The sequence below is a fragment of the Raphanus sativus genome, chromosome 8 (genome assembly GCF_000801105.2).
Source record: "Raphanus sativus cultivar WK10039 chromosome 8, ASM80110v3, whole genome shotgun sequence".
Taxonomy (NCBI): domain Eukaryota; kingdom Viridiplantae; phylum Streptophyta; class Magnoliopsida; order Brassicales; family Brassicaceae; genus Raphanus; species Raphanus sativus.
Window position 1 is genome coordinate 22,569,287 of NC_079518.1, and position 24,069 is coordinate 22,593,355.

General features: G+C 37.7%; 1 protein-coding gene, 1 long non-coding RNA gene and 1 pseudogene across 2 annotated transcripts; 1 reads left to right on the forward strand and 2 right to left on the reverse strand.

Annotated features, from left to right (window-relative positions):
• Positions 1 to 1,278: 1,278 nt before the first annotated feature.
• On the reverse strand, positions 1,279 to 1,899 carry LOC130498478 (uncharacterized). The gene is made up of 2 exons (XR_008937372.1): positions 1,650 to 1,899; positions 1,279 to 1,510 (listed from the first exon to the last, which is right to left on the reverse strand). It is a non-coding gene; the product is annotated as an uncharacterized LOC130498478 (long non-coding RNA).
• A 4,624-nt stretch (positions 1,900 to 6,523) lies between these two features.
• Positions 6,524 to 8,417, reverse strand: LOC130498424 (succinate dehydrogenase subunit 5, mitochondrial-like; annotated as a pseudogene).
• A 10,353-nt stretch (positions 8,418 to 18,770) lies between these two features.
• Positions 18,771 to 20,653, forward strand: LOC108819337 (probable carboxylesterase 2). Its single transcript, XM_018592351.2, has 2 exons — positions 18,771 to 19,199; positions 19,947 to 20,653. The coding sequence occupies exons 1-2, from the start codon at positions 18,859 to 18,861 to the stop codon at positions 20,548 to 20,550; spliced, it is 945 nt and encodes a 314-aa protein (XP_018447853.2). The 5' UTR covers positions 18,771 to 18,858; the 3' UTR covers positions 20,551 to 20,653.
• The last annotated feature ends 3,416 nt before the right edge of the window (positions 20,654 to 24,069 follow it).

The window sequence follows — 24,069 nt, forward strand, 5'->3', positions numbered from 1 at the left end:
TAATTTAAATTGTGCTATTCAACGATTTTTGTAATCATGTCACACTCCTGGCTGAAGTCAGTGTAAGACGGGAGCGAGTCTAAACTTCATCAACCTTTTTGCTCTTACCTAATTAATACCTATAAAGAGGCCAACGAACTCGTATCCTCTCATCAAGCTTCTGTGTTTAGCATTCGCTCTTATAGACGTTTTATTGATATATTTTTCCCTTTCTCTTTGTTTAAAAAAGAACTATGATTTCTGTCACCAAATTTGTTATCTGCATTGATGAAAATGCCAATGGAGTTGGAGCCGAAGTCGCCAACATTGATCAAGCATTTGAGTATGCACAATCTGTTTCTAAAGAAAATGGCGACAACGATGACGACGTTATCTATGATTATGCCCCAGCAGCATGAATGGATCATATGCATGAACCATGATTTTGTACTTCTTATATATTAGTGATTACGCCCTAGGGCTTCTTTTATATTATTAGTCTATATATGATTTTTGTAATTTTTCTTATGTTATACAAATAAAATAAAATAGTTCAAAGCAGATTATTTATTATTTAGGTCATATAATAAATTATTGGTCAATTCGGAAAAACACTTGTCTTACATCTTGACCCATGAACTAAAGCATGGACGTTCTGATGTGTGATGTCTTACCGGATTCGATCGGTATGAAATTAATTCGGGTTTGGATTTCGAGAGTTTTGAATCGCCAGTTTGAATTTATTTGGGTTTGGTTTAGATTTAGTAAATCGTGTGAAACCCAGAAATTTTTGGATACTGTTCTAAAACAAGTTTGAATAATCCAAAATTCTGGTTTCTATTTTAAATATACTCACTTAAGTTTACTTATTCAAGTACTGTTCTAAATTTTTTGATACTGTTCTAAAACAAGTTTGTGCATGTACATACGATTTTGCGTACCACAACACTACAAGAAATAGTTCAGTTTCTGACCTATAATTTCATTAGAAAGTGGTCAGAAACACCTTATTTTGACCACTTTGTGACCATATATAATCGTCAGAAAAGCTCCGTCAGAAATTCACAATGATCAGAAAGTGGTCACAAATTTTTGACCATATTAAGAGGTCGGAATGTCGTCAAAAACAAACGTCAGAAAATGGTCAAAAATAGTTATCCATTTACTGATGGGTTTCTGACCACTCCTTGTATTAATTTTTTTGATTACTAGTTAACCGTTTACCAGAGTAATTGTTTAAATTAAATAATTATAATAATAACATGAAAATAGTAAAAAGTACTGAAAATCGAATAAATATGTAATAAATGTTATTTTATTTGACAGAAGAAAATAAAATTTAGCAACATGAGAACACGTGTTCTAAAAAAAAAGAATACATATATTAAAAAGCAATAGTTGAAACAAAATGGAGTGCCATGTCAATCGATTCCTCTGTTCTTCTTAGTTTTTCTTCGTTCTTCTTAGTCTTCGTTTTCTCCATGGTCTCAATAAACTGAACTGCCTTAGTTGTGTTTTGACAAAAATGATACTATAAAACAAAAAAAAAAAACAAAAACCAAACATCTGTAAATCCAAATTTAGGTATATCAGTCAGGTTCAGTTCTATACTCATTTACAAAGTATGATACTAAATAACAGTTCTTTATAACACAAAATATGGATCTCACCTTAAAAAGGGTAGAGGAAGGATAACGATGAAAGCAGTAACACTGAAGCATTTCCACCGGACCTGCAATAAAAAAAGAGAGGTTATGATGATGAACTAGCAAAGTAGAAAAAAAAAACAGAGAAATAGAAAAGGAATGAGGAGGTCTTTCAACTAAGAGAAACGTAGATTTGAGATCTAGGTTAAACTACATATATCCTCATAAAATGGTAAGAATATGGTCAAAATTTTCTGACCACCTTTTGACAATATTTTCGGTTAAAAGGTTCTAACCATTTTCTGACCATATTTCTTATTCATCACAAAATGGTTAGAATTTGGTCATAACTATTTTTGACCATTTTGAGTGGTCAGAAATGTGGTCAAAATATAATATATTTTCTGACCACTTTTTGACAATATATTTTGGTTAATAAATTCTGACCATTTTTTAACCATTTTTCGTATTGATCACAAATTGGTGAGAGTTTGGTCACAATTATTTTTGACCATTTTGGTTGGTCAGAAAAGTGGTCAAAATGTGTAATGTTTTCTTGTAGTGCAAGTAAGAGCCTTAAACTTGGCCATCATCCCTGAAAAGGACCAAATGAGCGGTCAAGATGGAAAACTAAGGCTGAGCTGATCTATAAGCTGCACTAAAAGATCAAGAGAATTTAAGATGAAGAATGATAATATACTAAGAAAAACACTAATCAAAAAGAGAAATGAGGCCACCTTTGAACAAACAATTGGGTTTGGTCCCGCATCAAAAAAGTTTCATGAGCAAAGAAAATCCAAGCTTGCACCAAGAAGAGGTTGCCCATTCAAAGTCCTTAAAGTAAGCTCCAAGGACTCGGTCCGGAACGAGAGATATGTGAGAAAATTTCAACAAGCTAAGCCTCAATAACTCAACCTTGAAGGCGTTAGCAACCAATTCAACAAGCTCAGCCTCAATATGAAGACAACTGGCCCAAAAGACATTCTCAGCCGAAATGCAACTGGCCAAGAAGGCAAGAACCATATGATATGCAAGTCGATCCACATGAAAACATGAAAATATATATGGTCGATCATCAAGGGCATGTATATATTTTTCTTATTCACCACTCTCAGCTTGTCTAGATACAAGAAACCCGTATTCCTGCCAGTGTCAACCTACGCAAAAATACTTGGGAAAAGTAAGAATATTGTGATTTGTTTCTCAAAAAAAAAAGAAGAATATTGTGATTTCTTTTTGAATTATTTTTGTTAATGTTTTGGCTGTTCGTTTAGCCACTTTACTTCATAGATTATAGATTTCTAATTAAAGTAACTTGATTCAAAAAACCCAAGTATTACATGACCATTATATACGGTCTTTTGTCAACTATGTATCTTGTACCTTAAATCAATAAACAAACCTGGTTTTTGCCTAAGCAAAGTAATTTTGTGTAACTATTTTTGTGTGTGTGTGAAGCAGCCCATAAAAATTGAAGTTTTTCAAAGTTCTGTACAAGAAAATTGTGGGGTCATTTATTCCACCCATATATCCATCATCCGCCCGTTGACCAAAGAGTATTGTAGAAGCAATCAGCCAGAAACTACCATACCATCTCAAATTCATCAACCACCCTCTATCTCCCATCGACCACTAGCCGGATTTCTGTCTAGTCGACCTAATTGTAAGGTCATGTTCGGATCGACATCAAAATTGATGCTCATACAAAATCGACCCAAAAAACTAAAGAATTAAACTACATCAGAAGCGAAATTCATAAATGCTCATACAATTCATATATCTCTACTTGTAAAAAGCTTTAAAACTAAAATATCCAAAATAAATCTGAATAATTATTTAAAAACACACATTATGTATGTAATCTGATTTTCTGTATTTTTGATGTTACCTCTGTGTAATCAGTTCAGTTGTGTATTTTTATTATGTTCTACATAATCTTCTAGATGGGGAAAACAACCACGCTTGATCGTTCTCATATTGTTATATTGTCACTCCTATATTCAAAATTAATCTATTGATAACTATTGTCTAGTTCAACTTATATTTGACATGTGTAATCTGAAAACGCAGTGACAAAAAAAAAAGTAATCTGAAAACGTGAAATCATAATTGCGGATGGATGACACATGTTAAAACTATAATTTATGAATAGGCTGCGTCACAAGGTAGATGTACGGTAGTTGGTAATATATACTCTTGTAAGAAAAAAAAAATCTTTACTGTGAATTTGAACCAACAACATAAATCTTCCCCCCCCCCCCCCCCAATTAATTCTAATAGAGGGGACCGATGTTTCCTGTAAGTAACAACCTCAGATTAGATTATATATATTATATTATACTATATTAAGGCTCCACTCGTTTTTTGTTCTAGGGGAATAATATTAGTGAAGTGGAACAATGCTTGCCTTTACATGTGATACTAGAAAGGAACAAAGATGAACCAGTGACTTGTCTTAACGTCTATGTGTCATAAGAAAATCCTACGTGTGAGGAAAAAGGTAAAATCTATTGGGCGAAACACACACCTCCATGAGCAAATCACAAACCCTACCAAGGCAATGCTGACCTTAGAGTGCGTTCACCACTTGCGTTACTTTCTATAAAAACCTCACTAGTCTCTCTTATTCTTTCACCAAACTCACATCCACATTTTAAACTTATCTCGCATACTCTCTCTCTCTCTACTTTCATAACCAACAAGTAATCATGTATTTAGTCGCACACTTGGTCATTAAGAGCTTTGACGGTGATTCTGCAGTGTATGTTGAAGATGTGGTGGATTCGTCTCGAGCGGCGAATATTGAAAATGGTGGTGATGACGATGATGGTGGCTACGATTATGCTCCTGCTGCATAATTTGCTTCCTATTAGTATAAAATGTAAATTAGGAGGGGAAAGGGATGATATGGTACTTATATACCTAGCTAGGCCATGTAGGTACAAGATAGTGTGGCGAGTCTTCTTAATTAGATAAAACATGGCTTCTCATAATGTAGAAGAGCATCTCTTTGTTAATCAGAATCACTTTGTATTTCTTAATTTAATGTTACGGTTGATCTACTTTCTTTGTTTTATATAGCTTAACTTTAACGGACTCTTAAGTCTTAACTAAATTTACTGTTAGTGTTATAAACTTTTGCTAAGTGTGATAGTTTTCATGGCTTTTTTGTAGGTCTGTGCTTAAAATCCGGAATCCGAAATCCGAACCGAATCCGAACCGAAAAACCCGACCCGTTATGCGATCCGAAATGTAAAAATATCCGAACGGGTCTTGTAAGGTGGTATAAAAAATATCCGAACCCGAAGTGTTATTAACCGAACCCAAACGGGTAACCCGAAAAATCCGAAACTAATAGTTAATATAAATATTTTTAAATATATATAAATATTTCAATTATTAAATTCAATATTTATGATAATATGATATAGTATAATAAATATTAAAAATTTCATAAATGCTTTAAGTACACAATTAGTTATAAATAGATACTTTATAATTTGCTCATTAAAATAATAAGTCTACTCTCCATAAGGAAATGTATATTGTTTACAAATGATGTTTGTTTTCATGCTTGATTTAATATTTTATTATTATTTTATCAGTTTTATGTGTGAGAGATTAAATTTTTATTTAATTTAGATGTTTTTATTTATGTTTTGCTTTAAGTTTTTGTTTTTTACTTTGGTTATATCCGAACCGAACCGATATAACCCGAATCCGAACGATATATGGTTACTTTATGAGTTTTAGGAAGCAATACAATTTTGAACTGAACCCGAAGTGTTATTATCCGAACCGACCCGTACTAATAAAATTTTAGTATGGGACCTAGAGACGTGAATTCGAAAACCCAAAAATCCGAAAAACCCGATTCGAACGCCAACGGGTACCCGAACGCCCATGCCTACTTTTTTTGTATTTCGTGGTTTACATTTACTTTATTCATCCAAGCAACGCAATATTAATTTTTCCGATATAAGGGAGCCGAGCTTAAAGCTTTAACTCATGTTGGTTTGTTCATCTAGTCGTGAAAATTTTCACACTACGAAATAGACTAACCGGAAGCTATGATGCATATGGATATTTCTTCTGGGCATGCATTTTTTAACAGCAGCATTAACATTAATTTTGGTCCATCCGAGTATGAGAAATTTGGGCATAACTTTTTCTTCTTTTTTTGGGCAAAACTTCTTAAAACTCAAAAGCACTTATCTCAAGGTTCCTCACTCATCGTGATAGTTATAGGGTGAAGTAGGAGTTTCTGAAGTCGCTAGAAAATCTCCAAAATATCATAGAATCTCTCGGAAGCTAGAAGCTCTTGGAAGACCAATTGAAGAACCTTTGGAGAGCCTCAAGAAGAATTATATCCATTGAGGAGCCGCTTAAACACTGCAATAATAAGTTAGTAACTACACCAACATGCCCGGGCCAGTTGTTGGTTCATTGATTTTGTCTTCTTTTTCAGTTGTGTTTTGGTTAAATTCTTATATGCATATGAACGGAAATAATTTTGTTATTTTTAATATGGTTTGGGTTTTATGTTAGGTTTGGAAACCCTCGATATATTTAATTTAACTATATATGATCTTTTCAAACATATGTCGTATTTGGCGAGAGCGTAATGGACGGAGACATGGTGAGCAATCAAAAGATGAGGATGCTCTGATCAGATGTGTTGATAGAACAGTTCGATTGAAAGTGTGTCTGGTTTGGCACAAGAATAGAAGACAACTCGCAGCCATGATCAAAGGATTTTGAATTGTTTGAATTTGAAGCTTGCAAATCAAAAGTAGAAGCACTTGATGTAAATAGGTTTTTGATTGAACAAAATTTATATTCATTCAAAAGAAAAAAATATGTCGTTTGACTATGAATTCTCATTATGTTCAATGCAATTATGTTCAATGCTATTAATTGGATTCAGAACCCATGATTATATCCCAGGATGCCGAGCATTTAGGAGTGTGCAATTAGGAAATTATGACACATAAGACGTTAAGTCAAGTCACTGGTTCAAGAGCTGTGTCATTGCCAATGATGGCCGTTTGGATTAGGAAGAAAAGCTGTGTTGCTTCCACCGCTCCCTAAGTCTCCTGCGGAGTCTTGGTGATGGAGGAAACCAAATAGAGTTGCTCCAGTTCCTTTTATCTTCTTATCAAACAGAACCCAAAAGCTTGTTTAAAATTTGTCGGGGCAACAACAATGAACTAACACTCACCTTATACGTCTTTGGTCAGTTATTGACCTTATTATTATGTGTTAAAAACACAATAACACAAATAACAAACATATCATTAAGGATCTTCTCTGTCCGTTTTAAGCCCTTTGCTCCACGTAAGACCCCGAGAGTCCGGATGTTCCAAGTACCGGTAACCTACCGAAGAAAATCAAACCAAAATTCATGAATTTGTAACTTATATCAGGGTGTCCAATTACCTTTCCCCATTCTGAACCAAGCCCGCTGCATCTCATCTTCAAGTGGATCATCTTTGTCCCCAACTCCGTCTCAACCTTCTTCTTCGAGTAAACTTCTTCAGGTCCAAACGCATCTAGGTAGGTAGTATACCTTTGATAAGCAAGACGCAAAGCATTGGTTATATCTTCTGGTAAGCTCTTCACATTCTGAAACAAAATAATAACACATCAAACATGTCAAACCCCCAAAAAATGGTTGGTTAGTGAGTCAACACACAAACCTCTCCACTCATCCCAATGCTATCGTCGATTTCCATCTTTAGAGAATTGAGAATCCCACCAAACTCTTCAACAGCTTCAGCTTCTCTGAACACATTCGTTAAGCCCTGCCTTGTCGGCTGTGTTTTTCAAGACTGCCTTTTTCGCGTCGTTAACAACAGCAGAAGGCAGCGCTGCCCAGTCTGCAGCCATCAATCCTTTGAAAGCATTCAGAACATCACTGTCTTTGATTTCAGGCATGTGAGACACATCTTCGCTGAAGTTGCGCACTTTTCCTATGCCCCCTTGCTCGAGGATACCGACAATCTGCAGCTTCATCATTAAACATGTCAAAAAAAAATTGCACGCAAGAGCAGACATCTCTGCCGAGCATTTTTACACCAGCAATCAGCCAATCACATACAAAGCAAAAACGAAAGAGTTATGGCTATCAAACATTAAAACAAACTCTCATCACTGCAAACCATTTTTCACTATGACATAATCACAAAAGAGCACGCAAGATTAGACCTCAAAGTCATTGCAACAAAAGATATAGCTTAATTTTAAAACGAAATCTCGTCTTTGCAGATCATTTTTACCATCAAGCATGTCAATCTCAAAGTGCAAGAACGAGTAGACCTAATAATTGTCTTGGCAACAAAAGGAGCTATAGCTATAGCTCTCTCAAAGGTAACAACAGTACAACAATGAAACTGATCTGGAAGTTGCGTCAAAGAACATAATAGTATCTAGAAAACGAATTGGAGAGATTACAAAGCGCACGACCTAACCGTCTTCGCAACGAAAGAGCTATATATCTCAAAGGCAACAGGGGAACAAGTCGTGATCCTTTTCAAGATCAACACAGTAAACTTAAGACTCCACCAAAACTAGTAAGTAGACGATCCTTTTCAACCGGAAGATATAGAAACACCAGAGGCGACGAGTATAGTTGATTACCGTAAGGAGTTCGATTTGAAGGAAATTAAGAAACAGCGAAGAATCCTCGCGTGAGGGAACGGATTGCGCAATAGCTGATTTTGAGCGGGGGATCTCAATGATCGGAGCGTAGCGACGGAGGCCGCCACCGCAGCGGTACGGCAGAGGGATCTCTCACAAGTAGCATCGTTAGATTTTTCGTTGTTGTCAATCTGATTGCGAAAGCTCTCTCGACCTGCTGCGGTGTTCTGATTGTTTGGGCCATGAAACTCAGAGGTCCGGCCCATTAAAGCCCGTTTGATGATATTTCTATATTTGTACTAATCACAATTTTGGTCGAATTGTGATGGATAACTACAGTACTCATTATTGCAGAACCGAAAATCATGACAATACATTAAAGGGTTTATGATTTCACAGCTATCACCCATAAACATTTTGTTTGTGAGCAGGGCTGCTCCTGATACTAGGTAGGGTCTTGATACAAAACAGATCAATAATGAACCTAACTTTCAGATATGTAACTATGTTATGGACCGATAATTTTATCAAAAACTCTGCTAGCACAGTTGGTAATAATGCATTGCAAAACTCATACATGTTTGCAAGTATATAGCTCAATATGATTATGTTCAGGTAATCAAACACACCGTCTTGTCTACCAAATATCCTAAGATCAAGGTTCTAGTTAATTACTCCATGAACAAGCAATAATAGCAGTCATGATGAAGAATCAATTAAATCACTCTAGTAATTCTATCAAGTAGCAATTTCTTTATCAACTCTAAAAAATCTCTAAATATAACATGGTGTTTACTCAGACATGGTTGATGAAAACATAATCAAACACTGAATAAACTACATAAGTATACTAAAGATATAAATACTAGAGTTCAAATTCAATCTCTCAAGGAATTTTGAATGTTCTCTCCAAAGCTCTCTAAAATCTTTCAAAGCATATGTATCCTATATAATGGTTTCAGAAAACATAACATAGATAAAAACAAGTCGAGGGCTTCTTTGAAAATAAGAAAAACTTCTAGGTCAAAGTACAATTCTTCAGACTTGTGTCAGTTTGTTCGTACATTATGGGTATTGACCGATACCAAGAGTGAGTGTCGATCGACACCATCTCGAGATATCGACTATCACTTGCTGCTTTTGGCATGAATTTTCTAAATGCTCCAAATGGCTTTGTATTCTCCAAAATTCTCGAAAATGCACCTTAACCTACAAAGACTCTAAAATAGACTCAAAACACATAATATAGACTTTAAAACCGGACTTATACCATGGCCAGAACCAGTAAAAACAATGATATATCAAAAATGCAAGTTAACTAATGAAGAAGTCTGCGTAACTGTAGACTTATTCAGAAGTCTTCCAAATACAAAGTAACCAAATAATTTAAAATCAGACTGAGTTTGAAATTGAATGAAAATTAACTTGTTTATAGATGACTCCCCGAGAAGTTCGAGGTGAGAAGATTTCTGGAGAAGTTTTTTTTAAATCACATGAAGTCTCTTGAGTTTCGCAAAAAAGAAATTACATAGGTTAGTGTTGCAATTTATCATGTTTGACTTTTCTATTCTCAAAACTAAGAATTTGACCAAATCGTGGAAATAGAAATAGAGTAAACCTTTGGAGAAGTATTTTAGTGAGAAGAATTTTACAGGAATCTACTAATTACTTAATTTAAACTTAATTTTTTTATTAATTTTATTTATTTCAAAACTGATCTGTTACTTCACGAGAAATATCTCAGAGTAGATTTATGTGGAAGTCTCATATGAAAAAAAAAATCTGCAAGAATCAGTTATTACAAAAATAACCTAGTTATAGAAAGACCTTTTGGAAAGTTTACTTGAATTTTTTTGCTATAAAGGAAAGTTAGCAAACATCTCTAGAAATCTTTTATAAGAAACTTACAAAATAGTCAATCATAGAACTATCATATGCATTGACAATAAGACTTTTCTAGAAGTCAGAAAAGTCTTTTCGATGGAGCTGACTTCTGGTTATGTCTTCTATGTAAAACATATTTGAAAAACTCAAATAACATACATAGTGATGAGACTTCATGTTTACCTTTTCCGAGCACTCATAACTTCAAAATGGAAAATACTAACTCGTTACTAACCAAAAATCATCGTACTTGCGTAACTTTTAACAAAAATGTAATCTTTTTTTTTATGAAATGTTAAATTTATTGATCATCACAAAAGAATAGTACATGTACAGCTATAATGAGTTTTTAGAGACTTTGAAACTAAAACTAGCCAAAGGCCTAAAGTGCATTAACATGTGCTTTGGGATTGAGTGCGTAGTTGGTGGCAGAATACGATTCCTCACGGACTTGTCGATTAACTTGGCTAGCCGATCCACTGACTTATTGCTGGTGTTGTGCATCCTCTCATTACACTCGAGCCGTAAAATATATGGTGGTTTGTAAGGCCAGTCTGAAAAGAATGAAAGTAAGGCGATCATACGAATCCGTAAGCAGCCTAGACAGTGTCGTCTCCCAATCTGGGTCAGGCTCCACTCCGAAAAGATGTAATCTTGAACTTCAAAATTTTAAGTTTTTATGATGAAATGAGAAAGGATATTCAAAATAGATGATTTGTGTGTGTAAGAATGGTGATAAAAAATATATAAACCAATTTCTAATGCATTTATTTATTTATTTATTTTTAATAGTGGTTAGTGATATTGAAGATAACTCATTTCCATGAAGATGAAGATGTTTGAATAAAATAAAATATTTTTAAAAATGACATTTTGTGAATTCACTGATTTTTTTTAACACTCAAAATTCTTTTGATTGCAAGTCCAAACGGACAGAGAAAGAGAGGGGTGACAACCCCTAGTTCAAAATCAAGACACTAGTACCAGTAGGCACCAGAAAATTCATTGAATTTTAGGGGGACCAAAACAAAGACACTTACGTCAAAATATTTCAGAGAGAGAGAGTAGAGAGAGAAAGCAGATCCAGTTGGTTCCGGCGAACGGCCGGCGCATGAGCGTCCGTGCCGTCGCCGGAGTCGTTTGTCTTTGAGGTTTAATCATCCGTTCCTTGTCTTCTCTCTGTTTCTTCCGGTGTCCGCTTTGTTCAAGTTCTGGACAGCCACCAACCGCGGTGGTTTCTGGTCGTGGAGTGAGAACGTGGTTGTTGGAAGTCACGGCGCGGCTAAATTTTCATAGATGGGTTTTTTCCGGGAGGTGGAGGCTTACATAGATCCATCGCCGCCGGTCTTTGTTCTCCGCGAGGTGGAAGCTTCCATAGCTTCACCGACGTCGGTCTAGTCTCTGGGGCGTGGAGGCTACCACAGCTCGCGTCGTCGGCTTTGGGGTTTGTCTTTTTGTTTTTTTAAGTTGTGGTGGTTAAACGGTGATGGGCTCGTGGGTCGTGGAGTGAGATCTCGGTTGAAGACGAAGATCTTCGGCGACAGCGACGAAGCTCAAGAAGAAATAGCGGTGTTTCTTTATCCGCTGGTCTAGGATTTTAGGTGGTTCAGAGACGGAGGAGCTTTCGCCGGAAGACGATAGAAGCTCTCCGGGGGAAAAGCTGATTTGTGGGCGGCACTTCATCTCTTGCGGTGGTTCGTTATTGTCGAAGGAATTGCTCTCGCTTGGCGATTGATGCTTTCTACTTCGGAAACCCAAGAGATGGAGGAGTTCGCGGTGGATGTTGTGGAGTTGAGAACTCCGGTGTAGTCCGGTGAAGCGCACGGTCGTTCGCGGACGGTGGTGAGAAGCGGAGATGACGGAGAGGGCTTTAGTGACGCGTGTCCCTCTGGTCTGAGGATGATTACACGTGGCGCCAAAATGAAGAAGAGATCTATGAAGAGCCGACGTCGTTTTGCGTTTCGGGTGGAGTGTCTTCTCAAGTTGGGCCGGTGTTGTATGGCCCAATTGGGGGCGTTTAGTTTGTTTGCTCCTCTGTAGGTTTTGTAATGTTTTAGGCTTTTGCCTTTTTTAATCAAAATCTTTGACGGAAAAAAAAAAAAAACCAAAATTCAAAAAAAAAGTCAATTTTTTTGCTTGAGCATAAATTTTAACTTAACTTTTGAAAGAAGCTCATAGTTATTTGGCTATTACAGAAAGAAAAAATTGATAACTTAATCAATTCCCTTAAAAAAATTACAAATTTTTTTTTGGAAAGTTTACAAACTTCATCTCCATAGTTTTTAGTCGGTTGGTAGGATCATTAAATGTAATCAGAAAGACCAAAAGACGTTAGTCACTCGGAGTCCCTTAATAAATTCAAATGAAAATGGCTTTTCATTATAATATGTCAAAGAAACCATTTAATAATCTCGATGCTTATTTTTTTAACAGAAAAGTCTTATAAGCCAAAAACAAAACTGTTCCCAAAAGCAAAAAAACGAAACCCGATCACTTTGTTGGAGAACCCTAAAGGGCGATGACGGCGGCGACTCAAGCTCAGACAACAGTTCGAGACCTATTCCAGTAGATCCAGCCGCGTACGGTCTTTAGCTAGTGCCATCTCCCTCCGGTGCTAAGCTGAATCTCTCCGCATAAACCCCCATTAACCAAAGCTGATACCTTTCGTTAAGAAGAGATGGGGAGTTAAGGCGGTCCAGTAGCTTTGCGATTTCTCTTGGTGCGCCGTATCGAGAGAAGCAGATCCAAAAGCAAGCTTTCATTAAGTCCTTGTGGCTTCGCGATGATGAATCGTTTCAAGAAGAAGAAAGAGCCCTCTCTCATGGAGGAGCTGAAGGAATTAGAGCTTCTCGATGAAGGTGAAATGGTGGATATCCCAGAGCTGGAGCTGGAGGATCTAATAGAAGAGAACCGGTTGAGTGTCATTGTTCGTTGCTTGAACCCTCATGCCCATAAGGTGGGAGGTCTGATTAAGGCGCTACCACCAATCTGGGGGCTAGAGGATAGAACACAGGGGAGGATAGTAGGAGAGGACAAGGTCCAGTTCAGTTTCAGATCAGATACAGACCTCCAATATGTCCTCAACAAAGGGCCCTGGTTTGTCAATGGTTGGATTGTGGTCTTGGACCAATGGAGCCCGAACCCATCAGAAGACTACTTGAAGAAGATAACTTTCTGGGTTAGAGTGAGAGGTCTCCCTATACAGATGCTGAAGAAGGAAGTAATCGATACTCTACTAGGGCCACTGGGGGAAGTAGATAAAGTAGAGCTTCACGCTAAGAACTCTAACTCCATCGAGTATGTGAGAGCTATGATTACTGTCAACTCAGACGAACCATTACAGTTCAGAAGGATTGCGAGACTGAAATCTGGGGCCACATACCCCACGGAGCTGGAGTACGAAAAACTTCTCAAAGTTTGCTACACATGTAAGAGACTCACACATGATCAATCTAAGTGCCCCTTACAGATCATGAGCAATGAGGTGGGAGTAAGGGAGGAGAAGGAAAAGAGGAAGGAGCCTAACCTTAGAAAGAAACTGAAGGAGAAAGAATCCTTAGCTAAGGAACGCCTAAGTAAAGGTCCTTCAAAGGAAGGAGGCTCCAGAAGCTCCCAACCAGCCAGAAGTACTCAAGCCTCACTAAGTCGAAGAAGTGGAAAAGAGAAGGAACAACTTCAAGAGGAGAAGAGAAGAGGGAAACGAGTCAGCTCAACACCCCAACTAGTCTGGCAACCGATAAAAGGAAAGGGAGGAACGGAAAAGACGAGAAGCACTGAAGAATCTATTGCAAATACCAGAAGCTCTGGTGGAACGAGTGGAAATAAAAGTGCTACTGAGAGACTGGGAAGGAAAGAACAAGGGGTGGAACCTGCTGAAGCAGACTCAGTTTTCAACAGATTGGGAGGTTTTGAGAAAGAGTGGGGTTCAAAAGGAAGCAGGGGAAGCAGAGCAGATAACACCTCCTCGCAGGACCTTCGCCTGAAACTTAGTGGAACATCCTCGGGGGAGAGACATGATGGTAAATCAAGCAAAGGCAGCCGCAGTCCTCCTTCAGTCTTTGAACGACTAGGGAGCTTGAGATTCTCAACTCCAGTCAATGTCAGAACCGTGGAAGACTCACAGCCCTCAAAGAGAAGGAGACAGAACAGCAGTGGTGAGAGACAATCTAAGAAGGCTAGGAAGACTTCAACAGAAAAGGATCCGCTGGGTCCATCGGTTTTTCAACGACTGGGGGTGACGACTGAAGTATCTGACTGCAGTACCCCTTTGGAGGGCAAACATTCTGCTCGTGTAGCAGCTTTCACACCAGTTCATTCTGCTCTTGGAGCAGCGCATTTCCCAAACCATTCTGTCCGTAGGATAGCATTGGCAAGTGGAGCACAGACTAAAGAAGGGTTGATGGGTAATACCAACCCTTCGAGGTCAATATGAGGATCCTGAGCTGGAACTGTCAGGGGCTGGGGAATACCCCGACAGTTCGACATCTACAGGGAATACATGGTCAGTATTCGCCTGAGATAATATTCCTCAGTGAGACCAAAAGTAGGAGAGGTTACCTGGAATCTATAGTTGGGAAGTTGGGCTTTCATGATCTTGTCACTATAGATGCCAGGGGAAAGAGTGGAGGTTTAGCGGTTATGTGGAGGAATTCTTGTGAAGTTGAAGTCCTTCAAGCGAATAAAAGGGTGATTGATCTGCAAGTAAGGTGGCAAGGATTCTGGTTCTTTCTCACCTGTGTATACGGCGATCCAGTTAGAAGTAAAAGAGGTGAAGTGTGGGAAAGAATTTCGAGAATCGGAGCCAATAGGAAGGGTGCCTGGGTATTAATGGGTGACTTCAACGAGGTGATTGATCAGTCAGAAAAATCAGGTGGAGTAGCCAGATCAGATCGAGAGGGTTTGGAGTTCAAGCAGATGCTACTCAACTGGGGTCTATGGGATGTTAAATACAAAGGTAATCCATTATCTTGGGCAGGAAAGAGGAACAATGAATTGGTGCAGTGTAGGTTGGACAGAGCGGTAGCAAATCAAGAATGGTTGGAAGCCCACCCGCACGCTACAACCTTCTACCTACCAAGAGTGCAGTCGGACCATAGCCCGATCATCATCTCCCTGGATGGTCTACAGAGAAAGAAACCCACGAGCTTCAAGTACGATCATAGGATGGTTAAAAGAGAGGGTTTTGTAGAGACAGTCACAAGGGGTTGGAGGGCAGCTAGCAGCGGCCAAGGAAGTTTGATGTGCAGGATCTCTACTTGCCGAAAGGCTATATCTGTATGGAAGCGACAAGCAAAGCCAAGTTCAGCCATGAGAATCCAGGAGCTGAGCTACAAAATTGATGAAGCAACCCGCCAGGAATTGTTTCAAAAGGAAGAGCTCGAGAGGCTACGAAAGGAGCTGGCAGAGGAATATCACAATGAAGAGATTTTCTGGCTTCTCAAAAGCAGAATCAACTGGCTGAGATCAGGAGATATGAACACGAAGTTCTTCCATGCGGTGACCAAAAACAGAAGAGCGCAGAATAGGATCAAAAGCCTGATCGACGAGGAAGAGACCGAATGGTTCGCTGATGAGGACCTAGGAAGAGTAGCAGAGCAGTATTTCAAGACCCTGTTCTCATCAGAAGACGTTGGTTTGGACGAGGTCGAGTGGCAGGACATGCCAGAACTGATCTCTGCGGAGCAGAACAGTCATCTAATGCAGCCGGTATCGCAGGAGGAAGTTAGAAAAGCAGTGTTCGCAATTAACCCATCCAAGTGTCCTGGTCCAGACGGGATGAACGGGTACTTCTTTCAACAATTCTGGGATACAAGTGGCTTGGACATTACAACTATGGTGCAAAAGTTCTTCAGCACTGGAGAACTTGAGGACGGGATGAATGGAACCAACATATGTTTGATCCCCAAGGTGCTGAATGCGAAGAAGATGAGTGACTTCCGACCTATTAGCCTCTGCAATGTCGCCTACAAGGTAGTATCCAAACTGTTGGCTAGTAGATTGAAGAAGGTCCTCCCCAGCGTAGTCTCAGAAACACAGGCTGCCTTCGTCGAAGGCCGTCTTATTTCTGATAATATCTTGATTGCACATGAACTCCTTCATGCTTTGAGCTCAGACAATAAGTGTGCGTCGGAGTTCATTGCCATCAAAACAGATTTATCTAAGGCTTATGACCGTGTAGAGTGGACTTTCTTAAATAAAGCAATGAAGGCGATGGGTTTCTCTGAAGAGTGGAGGAGGCTGATTATGGCATGTGTGACTTCAGTGAACTACCAAGTGCTCATTAATGGCTCCCCGTTCGGCAGGATCGTTCCATCAAGAGGGTTGAGACAAGGTGATCCACTATCACCTTACCTCTTTGTGATGTGTACTGAAGTTCTAGTGCAAATGCTGAGACGCGCAGAAAATTCAGGGAAGATATCTGGACTCAGAGTGGCGAGAAGAGCCCCACCGGTCTCTCATCTTCTGTTTGCAGATGACAGTATGCTCTATTGTAAGGGATCTGAGGAGGAGTTAGAGCAGATTTTACAAATTCTCCGAGTCTACAGTATGGCTTCAGGACAGAAGATCAATTACCAAAAGTCGAGTGTCTACTTTGGGAAGCATATTCCCGAAAATAGAAGAAACGAGATTCTGCAGAAACTACAAATAGAGACAGTGGGTGGCGATGGGCTCTATCTTGGACTCCCGGAGTCATTTGGAGGTTCAAAGGTATCCTTACTGAGTTATATCAAAGAGAATTTGAACCAGAGAGTCCATGGATGGCAGTCTAAGTTCCTATCTCCAGGAGGAAAAGAAGTACTCTTAAAGGCTGTAGCAATGGCGATGCCAACATACACAATGGCGTGCTTCCTCTTACCTAAGACTACTATCAAGCAGATTATGTCACTCATGGCTGATTTTTGGTGGAGGAATGGTCATGAAACAAAAGGAATGCACTGGAAAAGTTGGGATAGTCTTTGTAAACCGAAGGCAGTTGGAGGATTGGGCTTTAAAGACTTGGAAGCTTATAATCTGGCATTATTAGGGAAACAGCTTTGGAGAATGATCAAAAAACCAGAATCCCTAATGGCTAAGATTTTCAAGAGCAGATATTTTAGGAACTCTGATCCCCTCAATGCAGACCTGGGTTCTCGACCCTCTTATGCGTGGCGCAGCATTCATGCAACACAGAAGCTCATTCAGCAAGGAGCCCGGGTTGTAATTGGGAACGGTAAAGACACGAAGCTGTGGCAAGAAAGATGGATTGGAAACACACCGGCTTCAATGATCCAGTCTGTACGGTTGGTACCAGGTCAGAACCGCGAACCATTGTCTTCTGATATGCGAGTAAGTGAGTTGATTTGTGAGAATGGTCGAGATTGGGATGTTGGGAAGATTGAGAGGCTGTTTACAGCAGGAACCAAAGAAAAGATCATCAAAATAAGGCCAGCAGGAAAAAGAAGCAAGGATACTTACTCCTGGGACTATACTAAAACAGGGCACTACACTGTTAAGTCGGGCTATTGGGTTCAAATGAATGAGGTCACAGGCGCACCTGAAGCTAGAAAAGTCACCCAACCAAGTCTAGATAGCATTTACCAGCAGGTGTGGAAGGTGGAGACTAGTCCCAAAGTTAAACACTTTCTTTGGCGATGTCTCAACAATGCACTCCCGGTGGCGTTAAATATGGTGCACAGACACATAGCTAAACAAAAGATGTGTAGTAGATGTGGAAATGAGGAGGAGAGCGTAAACCATCTGCTGTTTAAGTGTCATTATGCCAGATTAGTTTGGGCTTTGGCAAATGTTCATATTCCTCCAGCTGGAGTATGGTCGGACTCTCTGTATGCCAATATCCACTGGGTCTTAAATCTAAAGAAAGAGTGCCCACTGGAAGAGGTAGAAGAGAGCTTTGCGCCATGGTTAATGTGGAGGTTATGGAAGAACAGGAATGATTTCGTCTTTAGAGGGAACGATCATGATGCAGCCCTAACGGTCTGGAAGGTTTGGGAGGATGTGCTTGAGTGGATTAGCAGAGCTGAGGTGAAAGAGAAGGAGGTTAAAGAGCCCACAGCCCCAAAACCGGAGGTCAAATGGAAACCACCAGCGGAGAGGTATCTGAAGTGTAACTCAGATGCAGCGTGGTTTAAAGAAGAACGAAATGGTGGAGCTGGTTGGATACTACGTGATCATCGGGGGAGATTGATATGGGCTGGTGCAAAGAAACTGGCAGAAGTGAGATCAGCTATAGAGGCGGAAGCAGAGGCAGTGAGGTGGACTTTACAAACGGTGACAGGTTTTGGATATGACAGAGTACAGTTTGAAACCGATTCACTTCAGTTGATGAGGATGATAAATGGAGAGGAGGAAACCTGGCCACTGTTGGAGCCCATCATCCAGGAGATAGCTGCACTTATGTCGATGAGGGAGGAGATCACGGTTGTGTATTATCCTCGGAGTGGTAACAAAACCGCGGATAGGATAGCAAGGGAGACTTCTACGTTTACGTCCTTTGTCCCCAAGTTATATTCTATGTCGCCTTCTTGGTTGTCTTCTTGTTTAGAGTCTGATAATTTGGTTGTAAGAACTTGATTTGGAAGTAATAAGAAGTAGTTGTTGAGCCAAAAAAAAAAAAAAAAAACAGAAAAGTCTTATATTGGCTCTCTCCCTTAATCATTCTCTTTCTTTTATTTCTACCAAACAGATACCAACAATAAACTGTCTCTCTGCCATGGAATCAACGAAGAAGCAAGTCTCGTTGGAGGTGCTTCCATGGTTAGTTGTTCACAGCGACGGAACGTTAGAGAGACTAACCGGAACCGAGGTTTGTCCACCCGGTTTAGACCCAGAAACCGGCGTACTATCTAAAGATATCATCATCGATCCCAAAACCGGCTTATCAGCCCGAATCTACAGACCTGACTCGATTCTACCCGGTCAGAAACTTCCACTCGTTCTCTATTTCCATGGTGGTGCATTTCTCATCGCCTCCGCCTCCCTACCCAATTACCACACCAGCGTTAACAAACTAGTCGCTGAGGCCAACATCATCGCTGTCTCTGTCAATTACAGGTAAATTAATCCAGTTTAAGTTGACTTATTGAACCAAGGTTTACTTGTTCGGTCGGGACTTAACCAAACCGATCAAATCAAATTAAAATAGAAAATATGGTTGGAGTCACTGTAAAATTGTATTAAACTAAAATAGATATGATTTTAATATAATTAATATTTTGAAATAAAAAATCCCATAGAATCAAATTAAAACTAGACAAAAATCTGAATAACTCCATTTTGTTTTGTTTCGGTAAAACACTATTTTCTGTTTTGTTATATTTGGTTCCGTTCAAACAAACAAAATTAAAATCAGAAACAAATAGTGATCTTTAGAATAGTTTATGTGGTTTTTGGCAAAGTTTTTGGCAAATAAAATAAATAAATAGTTTATGTGGTTTTTGTCAAAGTTTAAAAATTTGTGTGTGAAAAAACTGGAAATAATTAGTTCATAAAGGAATAAGCAATATTTTTGTTGTTCGTGTAGTTTTTGGCATGGCTTAAAAGTTCGTGTGTAAAAAAGTCGGGAACAACTAGTTCGTAAGGAGTAAGCCATTTTCCCAATGATATGATTCTATTTATTTTTTGACAACATACAAATGAATTTCGATTTATTCAATTTTAATTCTCTCCGGTTACCCAAAACCGGTTTCGGATTCCGTGTTTCGAAATTTAAAATGATATAGATTTAAATGTTCTAAACCATTTCGGTTTATTTACTTTTCAGTAACGTTTATTCGTTATCTTTTTGAATAATTTGGACAGGCTAGCACCAGAATATCCACTTCCGACAGCGTACGAAGACTCATGGAACGCGCTACAAGGGATCCAAGCCGGAAACGAGCCATGGATCAACGACTATGCCGACTTTGACCGGTTCTTCTTAGCCGGAGACAGCGCTGGAGCTAACATCTCGCACCACCTCGCGTTCCGAGCCAAGCAATCAGACCACACTGTCAAAATCAAAGGCATAGGAATGATCCACCCATATTTCTGGGGAACACAACCGATAGGCTCAGAGGTCACAGACGAAGCGAGGAAACAAATGGTGGACGGATGGTGGCGATTCGTGTGCCCTTCCCATAAAGGATCCGATGACCCATGGATCAATCCGTTTGCTGATGGGTCGCCCGATCTTGAGGGGTTAGGGTGTGAGAGAGTGATGATCACCGTTGCGGAGAAAGATATATTGAGAGAAAGAGGGAAAATGTATTACGAGAGATTGGTGAATAGCAATTGGAGAGGCAATGTCGAGATTATGGAGACAAAAGGGAAAGATCATGTGTTTCATATATTCGAGCCTGATTGTGATGAAGCTAAGGAGATGTTACGACGCTTGGCTTTGTTTATAAACCAAGTCGAAGCTTGAAATCTGTTTCGTGCAATTTTTCTCTGTTATTTAATGGCTTTTGACATGTTTGTAACAATTCATATAAACTTTTGGTAATAATATGTTGTGTGTTCTCTTTAAAGCTGAGTCATCCCTAATACTGTATTTAGGTGAGTTTGAAAGCAGCATCTGTTCTGTCTTTGTACTTGTAGGCGTACGAAGTACTGATAAGAGATTTGCGAGAGAAGAATAAGATCCTAACTTTAAAAGCAAATTCAGACATTTACTCTTTCTAAATAGCGTTCTCCAATCTAAAGCTTATATCTTCTATGATATATGGTACCATGGCATAGGCCGTCATGTGTCTAGTTGGGAGTAAGCTAGTAAAACTTAACCATTCATTGTAAATTGATCTAGATGTAGATCAAATTAAATGATGAATAAGGTGCTCTTCGTTTGCACACCTGAGTGATCCATCTGGGTGAAGATGTAAGTTGATGTTCGTTTTGTACATTAAAATGCTACATCCAGATGGATCATCCAACTGCATTTATAAAAACTCACCTCAAATTTTCATCCAAATGAGGGTGAATTTTCACGGAGCATCTGGGTGAAGGTGAGTCAAAACCGGAAAGCACAATTTCTCGCCAAAACCAAAAAAACATAATTTCCCGCCAAAATCAGAGAAGTGCAATCTCTGTAAAAACCGAAAAATGCTATTTCCCGCCAAAACTAAGAAAACATAATTTTCCGTCAAAACCAAAAAAGCACATTTTCCGCCAAAACTTAGAAAGTGCAATTCCCATCATAAATTTAAAAACAAGTCTACTTTAATTACTTTAGTAACAAGTTTATCTCGATGTAGATGCAAGTTGAAAAAAGCAAACAAACATAGTTGCATTGAGATGATTTATCTGGATAGATAAATGAAATGCAGAGACGAACAACATCTAGGTGCAGCATCTGGATAAAGCATCTAGATGGACCATCTGGATGCATCTTTCAGATGTACAAACGAACAGGACCTAAGTTGACATTGCCCTAATAAATTATGGAGAGGAGTATGAGTTTTCGGAAGCGAAGAAAAACCTATTCAACTTCCAAAAATCGTTTGCATGAGATTTAGATGATGAATCGAAGAATAGTAACGCAAAACTAGATGGAATATTCATTGTCTTGCAGGGATGATTCACCTTAGTTGGATTAATCCTCAGCAATTGTAATTTTAGTTTAAGAATAATGAAGCTAAAGAAGTAAAGGATTCAATTTCAATTTAGAAAACAAACAAACGGAAGAAGGAAAGGATTCGGAAAGCGAAAAAAACAACACTTGGAAAAGATAACAATACTATATCATGATGGAAATGGCGAAAGGAAACTCATGTACCTTTTATCTCATGGTCTTGTGCCTCAAGCAATTTGATACGTGATGGGTCCTTCACCCCAAGTAAAATAATATTCATGAGGTTGAAAGAAGCATGTTGTGTTGCACTGATGAGCAATGTTGTGAAATTTGCGAGAGAAAAGTCAGATCCTAACTTTAAAGAGCAAAACGAATATTCAGGCAATACTGTCTAATAATTCTTACTAATCGTGCAATAGTTTACAATACCTTAAGACCTATAGTTATGGTGTGTCAAAAAATTGCAATACACAAATGAAAAGAAAATAGATAACATTTCTTTTATCTAAGATATATGTGTCTTGAGTTGGGACGTAACCTTATAAATGTCACCGATCGGTTGTAAAGAAAAGGACGAAGAAACTGAAAGATAGAGTGTAGATAAACCAAAAGAAGAAAAAAATTAACATTTTTTTTTTATTTGACATGATTACCAAAAAAAAAAAAAAATTAACATTTTTTTTGGTAAATCATGGAGAGGATAAGGAGTTTTGAAAACCTAAGAGAATCCAAATTCCAATAAAATATTTGGCATGAGATTCAGATGAAGCATAAAAAGGTGAATCTGAGCAATGAGCATCACTCATTTCAATAAACTGACTTCATACTAATCATGTTATTTTTTTTTTTTAAGATTGTCATGAATAATTTTAAACATAAATTTTTAATTAATTAACATTTCTTCAAAATTCATAAATTATAGCTATAATAATTTTATTTCAAATTAATTCTAATATTAAAAGAAAATTATTATGACACTATCACTAATAACAAATTTAATTTATAATCGTATTATATAATTTTTTTTTTTGAAAAAGGTTTTTTTTCTTAATTCAAACTTTTTATGAATTACTTTGTAACATTTTTTTGAATATTTTTCAAATATTCTATTTGAAATTCGAGAATGCATTTTGAAAATATTTTTAAAATTTTTATTTAAAAACTATTAATATTCATTTTTTATTTTTAAAATTTAAACTTCATCTCAAGACCCTACTTTTAACTCTAAATTCTAAGGCTTAGATTAGTTAATCTTAGGAGTATAAGTGAATATTTAACTCTCTAATGAAACATTTTGTTCATTTTGAACCTTAGAAACTATATTCGTGATAACAAATTGGAGAAATTGCTAAAAATGACTCAAAACTTAACTTTTAATACAAAAGTGTATCCCGAATTTAATCAAATGCAAAATAACTTAAAATACTAGTGAAATTACAACAACATCCTTATGACCAAAAAAACTTATATTGAGTTATACCATTATAATTCTCCGCGTGAGAAAAATTAAGTCTTCTCTCAGATGACTTCTTTGTAGGTCTTCTCACGCGAAAGGTTGTAATAGTAAAACTCAATACAAGTTTTTGGAACTCTTTGTAAGTCTTTTCGTTCGGTAGATCTTTAAAATAATTTAAAAATTCTATAAAAAATATTTTGATGGAGAAAAAATTGAAATCATGGAATAATAAACATTTTTAAATGATTTAAATTTAGTTTTACTAAAATTTAAAAATTGAAATCATATAGATTGAGTCATGATAGTTCTTGATTTAGGGTTTGGTAACATATGTTAAAATATTGTTGGTATTTAAGAGTTAGATTTTGAAATCCCATCTTTTTTTAATATAAATTTGATACATATGTGTTTAGTGATCATCTAATAACTTAATTTAAACACTTTCTAAACATCTTTTAAGTTTAAGGAAGTGTTTTTTCTGCTTAGTTATTTGATTATGAGGTCTGGAAGAATCACAAAAAAATTATTGGAAGTCTTCTAACATATCTCGCCTAAATTTTAGTATAATTTAAGGTTCCCGTCTATATTTTAGAAGAATTTAGGTTTCCCGCCTAAATTGAAGTTTTACAAAAGTCTTCAATAAGTCTTCTAAGAGAAGTCCTCACATGTATTAGATCTTAAAAGTAATTAATAAAGTTTATAAAAATATTTTGAAAGGGAAAAAATAAAAATCATGTACTAATAAATATTTTTAAATGATGGAAATTTAGTTTTACTAAAACTGAATTAGTTTTGCATTGATGAGTGAATATAGATTGATTCATAACAGTCTTTGGTTCAGGGTTTGGTAACATATGTTATAGTATTGTTGGTATTTTTAGAGTTAAATTTTGAATCTTAACTTAAAATGAAAAAAATTG

Bases quoted from the DNA above. Each gene is read 5' to 3' on its own strand.
- LOC108819337 (XM_018592351.2), top strand. From the start codon at position 18,859: ATGGAATCAACGAAGAAGCAAGTCTCGTTGGAGGTGCTTCCATGGTTA. The intron at 19,200-19,946 runs GTAAATTAATCC...TAATTTGGACAG, and splicing joins GCTGTCTCTGTCAATTACAG to GCTAGCACCAGAATATCCAC.